The sequence below is a fragment of the Sphaerodactylus townsendi genome, linkage group LG07, assembly GCF_021028975.2.
Source record: "Sphaerodactylus townsendi isolate TG3544 linkage group LG07, MPM_Stown_v2.3, whole genome shotgun sequence".
Classification (NCBI taxonomy): Eukaryota; Metazoa; Chordata; class Lepidosauria; order Squamata; family Sphaerodactylidae; genus Sphaerodactylus; species Sphaerodactylus townsendi.
In genome coordinates this window covers 74,368,530-74,382,449 of record NC_059431.1, presented here as the reverse complement: position 1 = coordinate 74,382,449, position 13,920 = coordinate 74,368,530, and the positions used below count along the sequence as shown (strand labels likewise).

Sequence of the window (13,920 nt, the reverse complement as noted above, 5' to 3'; positions counted from 1 at the left end):
CGTGTGAGCAGTCCCCACACCTCCACCAGCATAAATTATGCCAGTGGAGAAGCGCCGCTGCCACCATGTGGAAAGGGCCTTAGTTACAAATATATGTAGCAGCTATGGAGACAAATGGAGCAGCTATGGAGCAGCTATGGAGACTTCATCATCCACAGAGAAATAAATGTTTCCAGACCACATGATGATCCTCTTGATGGTGGTACCTCCTTAAAACAAGCATGACGTTTTTACATAACTACACAGTAGTGATGAGGTAGTGGTAGGAAGAAAGAGAGTCTCTGTAAGAAAGTTACTCCTCAGGCCAGTCCAAAATACGTACTACAATTTAATTAGATGTGGATCTAATGCATAGTTTAGTGGGCATAAACCTTCCATAAATTAGATTTCTTTCCAGATTCTGAGTTACCAAATTACCTTTTCCCGTCTGCATTCTGGAATTGAAATCTCCCATTCTTTCTTTTCTTTTTGAATTTCAAGATTGTTCAGACTCGTGCACACTCACAGATTGCTAAAGCTGCAATGTCCTTCTCAGTCTGTTTTAGCTCAGCACACAAATGATTGATAAAGAATTTCTGAAATGGAATTTGGATTGTGTTATCATCTGCTTCTGTGACTATGTGCTTACATAGGCCATTTCCACATGGCCACGATTGGGGTTGGGTCGGCGTATACAACGTCGCCCCAACCCCCCTGGGACCGTTCGCACGAACGGTCCCAGAAACAGCCGGGAAGACGGCGCCGCCCACCCCCCCCCCCCCCCACCCACCCCCCCCCCCCCCCACCCCCCCACCCCCCCCCCCACCCACCCCCCCCCCCCCCCACCCACCCACCCACCCACCCACCCACCCCTCCACCCCCCCCCCCACCCCCCCCCCCCCCCCCCCACCCCCCCCTCCCCCCCCCCCTCCCCCCCCCCACCCCCCCCCCCCCCCACCCCCCACTCCCCCCACCCCCCCACCCCCCGCCCCCCCTCCCCCCCCCCCCCCCCCCACCCCCCTCCCCCCCCCCCCCACCCCCCCCCCCCCCCCCCCCCCCCCCCCCCCCCCCCCCCCCCCCCCCCCCCCCCCCCCCCCCCCCCCCCCCCCCCCCCCACCCCCCCCCCCCCCCCCCCCCCCCACCCCCCCCCCCCAGTCAGGAGAGAATGTTGTTGTGAACACGGCCATACAGCCCGGAAACCACACAGCACCCAAATCATTGCCATGCTTGAGTTCTTGAAAACTAGATTTCATCAGCTTCAGGCCAGAACTGATGTAGCATGTTGTCTACAAAACTTAGCTACAATCAGGAAGCTAGCAGTTCAGACATCAGTCACACTGGAGGAACTTCAGCCACTTATAGTGCAATCTTCAGAAGATTATTTAGAAACAGACTTGACTGCAGTGGACTTAACAGGGTGTAACTCTGTTTAGGGTTGCCCTGTTATTCTAGCCTTTGTCATCTCTAATGCAGAGTTTATAATACTAACTTACCTTTATTTATTTATTGTCATTTATAGTGCAGAATTCTAACCTTTGTTCTCCCTGGTAAAGAAAAGATGCTCAGTCAATCAATAAGCAGGTTACAAAATAAAATAACATTTGAGTCAAACAGCAAAGATTCCTAATATAACAACAGAATGCAGTGGGGTTGGAAAAGGGAAAAGTCCATATTGTCCTTAATACAAGGTTACCTTCCAAACTGATCCATAAGGTTGCTAGCTCTGGGTTGGGAAATATGTGAAGACTGGGAAGAGGGTGGTATCTGGAGAAGAAGAGAGGCCTCAGCAGGGTATAATGCCATGGGTCCACCCTCCAAAGCATTCATTTTTCTAGGGTAACTGGTCATCTAGAGATCAATTGTAATAGCGGGATATCTCCAGGGGTCACCTGGAGGATGGTAATCCTACTGATCCATTACACCACAACTTTACTGTCTCTAAAAGGATACCCCCAGGAACAATTCTGTTTGCACATTTGTAAAACTTGACAGGATTGTTGTAAGGGTGACACCAAGATAATTTTTCGTTAAGTGTTCAAGCTGTCTACATGGGATCCATAGAAATCATTTTGAACTTTTAAAGTGGTTTGTAGTTCTTTTCCCCATATGTAGCTAACATTTGTAATCTTTGCAATTTATTTCTGCAGTCCTTAACATTCAAGATCTTACATGAAGCTGAAAGAATCAAAGGCCCTTTCCGCACAGGCCTTTTACAGTGCCCTAGGGATGGCAAAAACGCAATTCCTAGGGAGTTGTTCGCATGGGGGGCGCAGCTGCATCGCAGCCGTGCCGCCCTCGCTCCCCCGCCCAGTGGCGCGAAGCCGCTGTTTCCATGCGAACGGCAGCAGCTGGAAGGCGCCATCCCCCCTTTTCCGATCGACTTACCTTCCCTGCGACCTTCCGGTGCGTCGTCAGGGCAGGAGGGGCATGTCCCCTGGCCTTGGCGACATGCCGGAAGGTCGCAGGGAAGGTAGGTCGATCAGGCAACGGCGCAGCGCTGCGCCGTCTTCCCTGTCTTTACCGGGACCATTCGCACGAACATCATATACGCCGACACACATCCCCAGCGTGGCCGTGTGGAAGCAGCCAAATAGAGAGGAGATTGAGGGATACTGCCATTCAGTTTTTTACCATGTATTTATAACTTGCTATCTTTTTATTAAGATGTGATGCCAGCTGTTTCGGGTGCAGTGGTCCAGGAGAAAAAAACTGTACAAGTTGTCTAAATGGCTATATCTTAGATGCAGGTGTCTGTGTAGTTGGCCTAGTTTGCAAGGATGGTAAGTATTTTCATGTGTCTCCAAATAAATTATTTGTGTTGGTAATTTTTTTCTGTAGTTCTCACAAGTATTCACAGCATAGAATAATATTGATATCAGGAATAAACCATTACACTTCAATTTCAGATTTATCAGAAAGGACAGTACATACTAACAGATCAAGTGCTTGTCTTCATTTCTTTTGTAACATGCAAAACTTGAATAGTCTTTGGAAATGTTTACAAATAGAGTTCATTTCAGAGTCCCATTTCCATGGCATTTCTTCAAGGGAGAAGTGATTTTTGCTGCTTCCTGTTCCAGATCTCTATGTCAATCCCACATTATTCCTGACAAGTCTCCAATCCTCAGGCCCTCTCTGGGGCATGCAGGGGTCTGCAGCAGGAAGGAAACAGCAACAAGTACTTGTTTTGTGAGCAGAACATCACTGAAGGTTCTTTGGATCCAGCCTTGATCCAACCTTTTTTGAAAATTAGAGGAATTATCTATGTGTGCATCTATTTGTATCCATTTGTGTATCTATATAAATGTCATACCTCACAATAGCATAAGAGAGAGAAAACAATGAAGTAAATAAAAATTGAAAATTTACATTGAAAGCAACGTGGACATTGCAGAAAGACTTGCCTGTGTTTTCTGAATTATACATGGTGAAACTGTTCCTTTAGCTGAGGGTAAAATAGGGATCACTAGTATGGCAATTTACACAAATTTACTTAAAATCCTCCTTACTCTCAGGAAAGTATGCTTAGAATTTTCCTGCTATTCTGGTAAATGTTTATTTGCTATACTTAATACCTTGTTGTCTTAATACCTTGTTCTCCTGCCTGGAAAGTATTATTAGTTTCTGCATTTATATTTTACAAAATGTTACTATTTATTCACCCAGTAAAAAGAAAGTCCTCATGCTTACATTAACTCCAGTATAATAGGAAAAAATCTTGAAAAATCATAATTCATGTTGGTTAATTTGAGCAGCAACATTACCTTCAACAACAGCTTGAAGCAGAGAGCATTTTCTGTGAGCCCCCCCCCCCCCACACACACACACAACAATGTTGTTCCAGGACTTCTGAGGTCTTCCTTGTGTTGATTCTGAACAAGCATACCCATTCAGTTAAACTCCAGTATATACACTGTATATTTGGGTTTTGAAAGGGTGCAAGAGGTGTCAGGAGATATGGAGATGCAGCAAAACCTGTCCTCTTGTAACAAGGAGTAGCAGAGTATAGACAACCATTTACCAAGTGAACTCACACAACCATCTTAGGGAGATGAACATAATAAGGGGGGTATTTTGGTGGGGTTTTTTTTACTATGTCTTTCATTTTTGGATATTTTACTCAATAGAGATATGGAATAAAATTCTGCTTGCAGCATTAGAAGGCACTACAGCCATGTATGTTACTATGTCTGAGTATGTTACTATGTCTGAGTAAATAGTACGGTAAATTACGCTCATAATCCCTATTAGCATAATTAGAGGAGAAAATCTGTGCCTCTCCACTAGGTTCTTGTACTGCGTCTCCTACAACTGAGGGCCAAACTGCAAATTTGTGTTTTTAAAGGACCAACTTGGATTCCCCGTGGGCATGTAGCAGCTGCAGGGAACAGCTTTTTAAAAATAAAGGTGAACCTAATGTGCCTGGAACATGACTGTGGCCTTTCCCCTCCCCACCCCCAATCATTTTCCTGTGCTGAAATAACATTGAGCAGGTGTTTTTTCCCTGTTTTTGCTTCTGCATGTAGATTATTCTATTCACATGGAGCAGCAATAATGGGAAAATATCCCCTCCTCCCCTGCCCAAGTGCTATTAGAGCATAAGAAAATGGCTTGGGGTAGTCCTTCTTTCCCCCTTGGTCATGTTGCAAGTCCATTTTGGTTCTCCTTTATTTTTTAAAAGCCATTCCCATATGTGCTATATGGTTTCAGGGAACCCCTTAAAACCATGAATATGTACCTTGGTCCTATATCACCTGCTTAAAAGTTAATTCAAGGAGACTTGTCCAGTCATCATAGGCAATAGTGAAACTTTCTCAAATCACTATTTCAGAATTTGCTGTTATTTATAACCTAGAAATTGTTGTTGTTGTTGTTGTTGTTGTTGTTGTTTTAAGCATATTGTACAAAGGGAAACAGTTCCTTATAAAGTGTACCTAATTTGGTCAGCATTTCTGCCATCTTGAGAGTGGTATATCTTGAACTAATATGGCTTAACAGAATGGCAGACCTGCAGATTCTATAACTACTGCCAATGCATTTCTGGCCCTTTCAAGTGTAAATGCAATATGGACCATAAAACTATGTGGCAAACACTGCCAAGCAGCTACCTAGATTACTAAGGAGTCACCAGTGTTATGATCAGCCAAAAGTTTCCAAGTGAGTTGTACAAGGATCAGATACATCAGAAACACTATCAGATGTCTACATTGATCAACAGGATATATCAGCTTATTCATAGCAGTGCTGTTATGTCATGCCAGTAACTCTTCTTCCCTTTCTTTCCAATCACCTGTTATGTGAGCCTTTATGGTACTGGGTGATTTTCTGTATGCCTCTTGCTTTCATTTTTCTTGTTTCCCCAAGGTGTTTCTTCACACTGGAGGATGGTTTGTATCCAGCTTTCTTTTCTTCCAAACTGAAAATCCCAGTGTGCAGAATTCTCACTTGTTTTTTTGACACTTTCCCAATTGTGTCTATCTTTATGAGATAATTTCTAGTTCCTATGATAAAGCATGGTTCATGTCATTAAACAGTTCTAATATATAAACCTTCCCTTTTCCCCTTGCTGTTCTTCATAAGAGAGAAAAGTGATAAACCAAAACATACAGGTGTAATATTCAATTAAGTCAGAGTAAAGCTTAATGTTCTTCTGTTCTGTTGAAGCCAGCTGGAATTGAACAAATGGAGAGATACCTAGCTTAAATGTATTAGACCCATAGGGAATCAAATAGCTACTGTCATACTTTGACTTTTGATTGGCAATTTAAAAATGCTGGCATCATACTTATTTTCTTGATACTTTTCAGGAAGAAACTTAACTCTGCACATGTATACCCTGCTTCCTTTCTGTAGAGAAAAAATAACAAGTGCACAAAATGTACCATATTTATTTGAGCATGAGATTTCCCTGAAAACCCAGCTGAAAATCCACATTCTTTCTTGAAACAGATTGGATTCTCTGTGTTTAAGTAAATGCAGCACTACACAGTTCTCTTGTTATTTTTTCTTAGGTGGAGAAGGGCCAATTTCTTCCTCTTTATAACAAATAAATACCCCTGTGAATTGATTACAATTCTAATATAATACCATTGGCTGTGACTTAGCATTGGTACAGTAGACTATAAACCTCCATGGTAAGCACTTGCCTTAGAGAAGCAAGTTAGGATACTATGTGCTAACTTTGTGTGTGTTTAGATAGTGTTCATTTTCATGTGAGATGGCTGTTTAATTTTCTTATTCATAAGACTCAATAAAATATCCTCCACTGTATTTTTCACTGTTTTCTAATATTTCTCTTTCTGACTTTTTTTTCTTCCTTTCATAAATGGATACAAATCACTCCTTGGAACACAATATTTCTTCTTGAAAACAAATGCTGTTGTGACTGAAATTCCTTTTGATGAAAACAAAATTTCCTGTTTGCTACCTGTTCCTGAATGGTCTCTTCCATCAAATCTGCCTGTCTGAAAAATTAAACCTTCCTTCACTTGACACCACGCTGTTCAAACCTTCAACTTCTCCCCATTCTCTATGACCCCTGGAAGCAACGGAAGAATCTTGGGCCGAAGGAGGATTCTGTATGCTAGTGAAAAAGAATAATCTTTGCCAACGGAAAGTACTTCAGCAACTTTGTTGCAGAACATGTACACTCAAAGGGTGAAATGACAGCTCTACACATTTTCTCGCTCCTGTAGACTTATAGATTAATCCATACTATTAAAAATGAAAAAGCAAACCACCTTTTCTCTCTCTTTCTCTCTCTTCCCTTCATCTGGGGAGATGGTGAACTGTATGTTGGAACTTAAAACAGAAAAACTACAACAAGCCTACCTTTCATAACTGGGTGTTTAGAACAAAGCATCCTGGATCACAGTTTCATTATGGTCTGACCAAAGCATTCGATGCCAAAATTAAAGTTATATGATTTCCTGTCACCTTAAGGATATCCCTTGTTTTTAGAAACATTGTCCCTTTCTTTTTCCTGCTTGTTTTCCCTCCAACATGTGTACAGTGTTTCAAGAATACAACACAAGTTTACATGGATTAAAACAACAAAAATGTTTGCATTAGTATTTTTCAAATTTTAAAAATGAGGAGGAATTTTAGATAAGAAAGTAATCTCTAAAGGAACTACAACTATCTTTAATTACAGACTATGGTCTCCATCCACTGCAATGCCCTTTCAAAGACATGACTGCTTATGATTCTTTGTAATTTCCTAGGGTGTGCATTATTTTGCATTACTGAGCATCTGTGATACATTTTTTTAAAAAAAACTTTTTAAAAAACTTGTCAGGCCATCCTGTTTGTTTTGGAATCCGATATTTGTCATAGTAACTTTTAATAACATTTTAAAAGGTGCAAAGTTCTTCAAACCTGAGGGCTTTCTTCTGGCTGTGAATTAACTAAAGGTGCAGAGCTCTCTTGCTTTTTCATAAACAGGTGCAGCTTGCATACTTGAAACTAGAATCAATAAGAACAGTATTCGTAGAATATATATTTTAATTTAAATCTGGATTCATTATTTTAGAGATGAGCCATGAGTAGGTTTCCTAGCCCGCAACTCCAGCATCTTCTTGCATGTGAGGGAGTCACAGTGTCCATATGGCTTTCCTATTTTCTTCAGCAATCAGAACAACTGTGCTCATGTATCCTTTCCACAAACATAGAGCTGCCTTTTCCATTGAAGCAAACAGCCAAAATAAAATTTCCGCCATGTAAACATTAGAATGCACATGTGGGTCCTTAAGTAAATGAGCAATGTGCTATGCATGAGCAATGTGTGCAGCTGACATTTTTATGGTAGACTGTTTTCTTACACTGGCTGTATTCTCTGGATTGTGGCAATGACCTAAAGGTAACACTGCTGAGACTGCAATGGAAATCCTACAAAACCTGCATGATTGGTGCCTATAACTGGAATTAATATACTGAACCAAATGCAACTCTTGTTGTAGATGCATTGTCGATGTTCTATCAAGAGTGACCCAGTTTGGTGATTGTGCAATAATAGATAACTTATAATTCTAGGTCTCTTATTCTGTTACAATATAAAATGGAGGAAATGTCCAAAAGAAACGTGAAACTTCAATATTGTATTATTCCAGGCAATCTGAAAATAATATTGAAATATAATTCATACAGTCCTGTTAGCATATGATGCAAAAAGCATTCACTTATCATAAAATATATTAAGCTTCTAATATATACTTTAAGAGATTAGAAACAATAAGCCAAATATTTCTTCTGAAAAAATTGTGTCACTATATGTGACTCTGAAATTTAAAATCAGTTTCATTTTTATATAGATAGCTAAAATCAAAGAAAACAAAGCTTACTAGCTTATTTTTAAAAATACCATAATGAGCCCTAAACATTTTCAAATTAATGTGCTAGTTTCTGTAGAAACAAAACTGAAATGTTGTGGCAGGTATCTTCATCTGGCTCATCACAAAATGTTTCTGAAAAGGAGTACTATTTTTATGGTTAAATTGTAAATCGTTGTTAATCCCTTGGGCTTCAGAGTCCAATGGAATCCAATAATTCATTTCCAATCTTTAGAACAGAATACATGTTTATTAAAATAACCTGTGTAACATAACTAGACATGGAAAAGGCAATGAAATTCACAATATCTTGTCAGCTAGCTAACTGATGTCATTATCGTATGTTCTAGAAATACCTGCCTGATTCTACTGTACAACAAGCAGCAATCATAATATGAACCATGACACTGGTCTTCATTCCGCACATGCAGAATAATGCACTTTCAAACTGCTTTCAGTGCTCTTTGAAGCTGTGCGGAATAGCAAAATCCACTTGCAAACAGTTGTAAAAGTGGTTTGAAAACACATTATTTTGCGTGTGCGGAAGAGAATTCTATTCTTCAAAAATGCAGTCATAACCAACATGCTGGACTAATCCATTGAACTCAGCAAATTGTTGTGTTTTCTTCTTTCCCAACTCTCAGAACCCCTAGTGCTGTTGCTATCTCTTGAGAAAGGGCTATAGTAACCGGGCGGGGGGCGGGGGGGTTGCATAGAAATAGGTCAGGCACTCAATTTCCTACAACTTGTTCTGAAGGTAACTTGTTTGAAAAGTACATGCAGAAGTTGACAAACTAAAATAGCTCTCCTGAAAAGTTGATTAATTACAGGTATTAATTATTTTTGACTTGACATTGGTAAAGTGGGAAAAGTTCAGATATGCCATTCCTGATCCAGCAAAACTGGTTAAATTTTAGTCAAATTGAAATGAATGAAATTTATTACAGATAGATTTACGTTTCAGAGGATAACCATGCTGGTCTACAGTAGTACAACCAGATACGAGTCCAGTAGCACTTTAGAGACCAACACGTTTTATGGGAAATGAGCTTCCAAGAATCAAAACTCCCTTCATCAGATATGAATTGGAATGGAGATATTTGAGTTCTTATATCCATGTCAGAAGGCGGGAAGAGTGTTGCAGAAAAGGAACTCCAGAAAATTAGCACCTGTAGTGAGGTAAGAATTCTGTGTCCTTATTCAGCGCTTGGGGATGCTCCATTGTACTGAATCTGTGAATGAATTCAAGTTTAGCATTCTCCTTGTTATCTCTGCTTGAAACTTCTCTGTAAGAGAACTTCCACTCTTACAGCCTAATCCTATGGGAGGGGGGATGACCGATGGAGGCAGCATCGGGCCAGTGCATAGGGGAGAGGGCAAAAGCGCCAGCAGCCAGGGACTCCTCAGCTTTGCGGCAGCAAAACCCAGAAGTGAGTGCCACCATGAGGAATACTGGCATCCAATCAGATGCCAGTGCAGGACAGGGCAGCCAGGGCATTCCTAGAAGGTGAAACCAACTTTAGTACCAGGAATGCCTTGGTGATGCTTCAGACTTATGCCACCCTTTTAGGTCACATAACTCTGTTAAGCCCTATGGAGAGGTTTTTTTTTTTCTTTTAGCTGCCTCCCTGCCCCGCCTGGAAGCCCTCTGGAGGTGACGTAGGAGTGGCACCATGCCTGGCTGCCTCAGGCTTTGGATTGGGCTGTTTGGCCTGCAATGGAATGACCTGAGTTTTGCATGTTGTGGCTTTTAATTTCAGATTATTCAGATGTCTATTTTATTCTTTTGCTTAGGGACTGACCTGTTTGTTCAATGTAGAGAATGAAAGGGCATTGCTGGCATTTGATGGCATTTATAACATTGGGAAATGAACAAGTAAATGAACCTGAGGTGGCATGGCTGGTGTTGTAAGGTCCAGTGATATGTTGCTAAAGTGAATATGGGGATACTGTTCACATCTGGGCTTGTTGCAGGATCTGGTCATAACCTGAGAAATGGTCTCTAAAATACTACTGGATTCATATTCAGATAGATTTAAGTGTGACTAATTGTGCTGGATTGAGACTGATTATTGTCTTCTACAAAACCACAATGGGCATGGCATGCTAGACTACTGGAGCCCAATTCCATTACACAAATTCAGAAATGGTCACAACCCTATCTGTGTTGGTTTAACTACTAATACAATCTGGATGGCCTCATTTCTCTACATAACATTATTAACTAGAAAATAATGCTTTCAAAGTTTAAGTTAATGGTATATATATTATATAAAGAAATATAAATATATTCCTAATTGTGATATAATGTATTGGATTGTAAAGAATTTATTTGGATGCCTCTAACACAACAAATGCCTCTAACGCAACTACAGAAAAGAAATTGATTTTTTAAAATACTGACACATTGTTAAATCCAAATACATTTTTATGAAGAATACTCTACATGTGTAAAATGTCCAGCTGTTATTTGTAAAATAGGGTAGTACTGTTGTAATTGATATTGACCAAATCAATGTTATTCCATATTTTATTTTTTCTATTAAATTAACCTACATTCTTGTTCCTTTGGTCTAGCAAAGCACATTTATGAGCCATATATTAAATTCCTATGCTTGGAAGGGGAAGGAGTTTTTCTGAGGTTCCCTGCTCTCCTTTTTTTTTCAACAAGCAATTTGATACTAAACTGAAACTGTTGAAATAAAGTGAAAGAATGTTTAACTTTGAACATGTTGATCTTTGAAAAGAAATATTATTTATATTTTAAATAATATGTTAATGTAATTGAATGCTGGTATAGAATATTTTGAATATAATATAGGTGATTTTTCATAACAATCATATACAATTTGGTACATTTTATAGATTAAGTTTGAACAAACTGGATTATTTAATAGCTCATTGAATTATCAGTACAATTCCTATGCTAGCTGCTAGGTTTCCAGTGCTAGCATAAGAGACAGCTCATCTCTTAATTCTGGTCTTACACCTCACTTTCCCCCACTGTGCTGGAAAAGTTTTCGGCTGCCTCCATGCACTTTATCCTTGACTATGAGATTGACTCCTTGCACCTAATACATTCAAACAGCATTGACATGTTTTTTTCAAGGCTACATTATGCTTGTGTTATTTTACCAAGTGAGATATAAATATTTCAGTGCTAATATAGTAGTACAAGCAAGAAACCAGCAAAGACTTGTGGGAAGTACTTCCTTTCCCCCATATCCCCTTTCCCATGCTGTTTCTCTCCTCCTGGTAGCCCATATACCCTTGCCCCTTTCCAGTGGTGGGATTCAAATAATTTAACAACTGGTTGTTTACAAGCAGCATTTTAACAACCAGTTCTGCTGAAGTGGTGCGAACCTGCTGCATCCCACCACTGTTCCTTTCCCTTCTTTCTTCTCTCCTTCCCATTAAATCAACCTTTCTTTTATCTCTTTTCCTACAGTTTTCAGCTTTATTTATGATTTATTTACTTTATTTGTACCTTACCTTTATCGCAAGGGGGACTCAAAGCCACTTACATAACTTTACCATTATCTTGCAAGAACTTTATGAGGTAGATTAGACTGAGAAAGAAGGCAATGGGTCCAAGTTCATCCAGGACGTTTCCATGGCGAAGGGGGACAGTGAATGTGGATCTTCCAGATCCTAGTCAGAACCTCTAGTCACTGCACCATACTGGCTTTTATGCCACGGCTACTGTTGAATAACAGCAAGCAGCTAGGCTAGCCTATGGTTTCTGCTTGCTGTCTCCTTCAAAGGCCTCACCCTGCCTTTTATTGATAGAAACCAAGACCTAAAGACTAGCAGTATTGTTGTACATCCCTAGCAATACCCACAATGGCCACAAAGGTACTGCCCCTGTTATTGGGAGGGAGGAGGTAACATCCTTTGTTTTGTTCTGTTACAAGTTTTCAGATTTTTTTCTTCCTACCTCTGGCTTTTCTCATATCTGCAGAAAGAGATGTCTTGTCAGATCATGGCCCCAGATTCCAGATTTAATTCCACAGATATGACAATGTTGAGAATTAGATATACTGAGAGTAATTACTTTGCCTCTCATGAACATTTACTCCTACATTATGAATTCTTGAATGAATAATGTGGGAGAAATATTTTATTTTGAAACTAAACCATGGTGCAGAAACATGATAGTACGTCCTAAACTTGCAAGTTTAAAAATTGTCTATATACATTTTCATGTCTAGAGAAACAATTGATATTTGTTGATATTGTATGGAATGTGCTTGTTAAAGCAGGAATGGAATAAGCTCAGCTGAGTTTCCAGTTCAACTATAGATCAAATGTCTGTTGGCCAGATTATGCCTTGGATAGTTTCCTAGATGCTAGATATGTTTTTCACATTCCAAGCCACTTTAATATCTGACTAACATTCTGAACATATGTTTAACTATAGGGTCCTGTTTACATGAATGCAAAATTTACAAGTTTTCTTTTTCACATTATTGGCCAGAATATTCCAAACTGTTGATACCTTGCAGCTGCCTGGATTTTTGCTCATTGGGCATATATCTTCCACCTTCAACGTGATCCATTAACATTGCTTGCTGGATTCATGCCTATGGTCATGTGACTGTGATTTCTAAACAATGGTTATGCTTCTGAAATTCCTGTTGCCGTGTTAACTCAACCCTGGTTACATATTACTCCATTCTTCACAATTGTGGCACTGTTCAAAGAAAGGCAAAATCAGTGCTTCATGGAAAGTAGTGGATGCTTCCAACATGAAGTTGGTTTAATTTATTTTGCTTGCTTCTGACCATTTGATACCATGATTAGAGATCATCGATTGGAACACTAGTTTACACATTCAGGACAATGAAGTGGCAAACAGGTAGCAGACACAATGTGATAGAGAGGACTGCATCATTGTAGATGGAAGAAAAATGGGGTGATCAACTATGATAAAAACTCCTTTCAATAAATTTAGAAGCAAAGGGCAGGTATATAACCTTTGTTTCTTCTGTATTACTATTCTATTAAAATGGGATATGTTATGTGTAGGATAGGTGTAGGATTTAGAGGAGTCTACCCTCTATAGTTGAAAGGAATACAGTCCATTCTATAACCTTTTTGTAATCTCACAGTTTTGCTGCCTCATTGCCATTTTTTCTCCTGCATGTGTGAATCAAGTTTTACACATATTTTAGCTTGTAAGTCTGAAACAGTATGTTGATCTGTAGAATCAAGCTCGCTATGCTTATTATTGTGCTTATTAAAATATGTATTCCCCACCTTCTTCTTGACCCAAGGCTGCTATATGATAAAATACCTTTCTTAAAACCAAGTCAAAAGATGCGGTGTTTATATAAGAGCCTTTCTGTTACAGAGAATTCTAGTATGGCTGGATGTTAACATTTTTAAATGGGAAATAAGTTTTGGGGAGAAGGCATGTATTTAATCCTGTCTGCAATTTGTTTTAAGGCAGTAACTCTTTTACCAGGTAATAATGAAAAGTCCACACAAGGCTATTGAAGCAGAATTGTGTTATGTGTACAATTTTACATCAAGGCTTGCTATCACAGGAGCAAAAGAAGAAAAGTATTTCTTGTGCAAAATAAAAATAACCAACTCTATCCATTACTAGACA

The 13,920-nt window shown here is 39.7% G+C and overlaps 1 protein-coding gene across 1 annotated transcript in view; it reads left to right on the top strand.

Moving 5' to 3' along the window:
• The window catches only part of PCSK5 (proprotein convertase subtilisin/kexin type 5), a 215,578-nt gene extending 202,009 nt beyond the window's left edge, over nucleotides 1–13,569 (top strand). The window contains exons 18-19 of the mRNA XM_048504377.1: nucleotides 2,638–2,759; nucleotides 6,525–13,569. Coding sequence (XP_048360334.1) covers nucleotides 2,638–2,759; nucleotides 6,525–6,640 — 238 coding nt within the window. The 3' untranslated portion in view covers nucleotides 6,641–13,569. The remainder of the gene's footprint in view (nucleotides 1–2,637; nucleotides 2,760–6,524) is intronic.
• The last annotated feature ends 351 nt before the right edge of the window (nucleotides 13,570–13,920 follow it).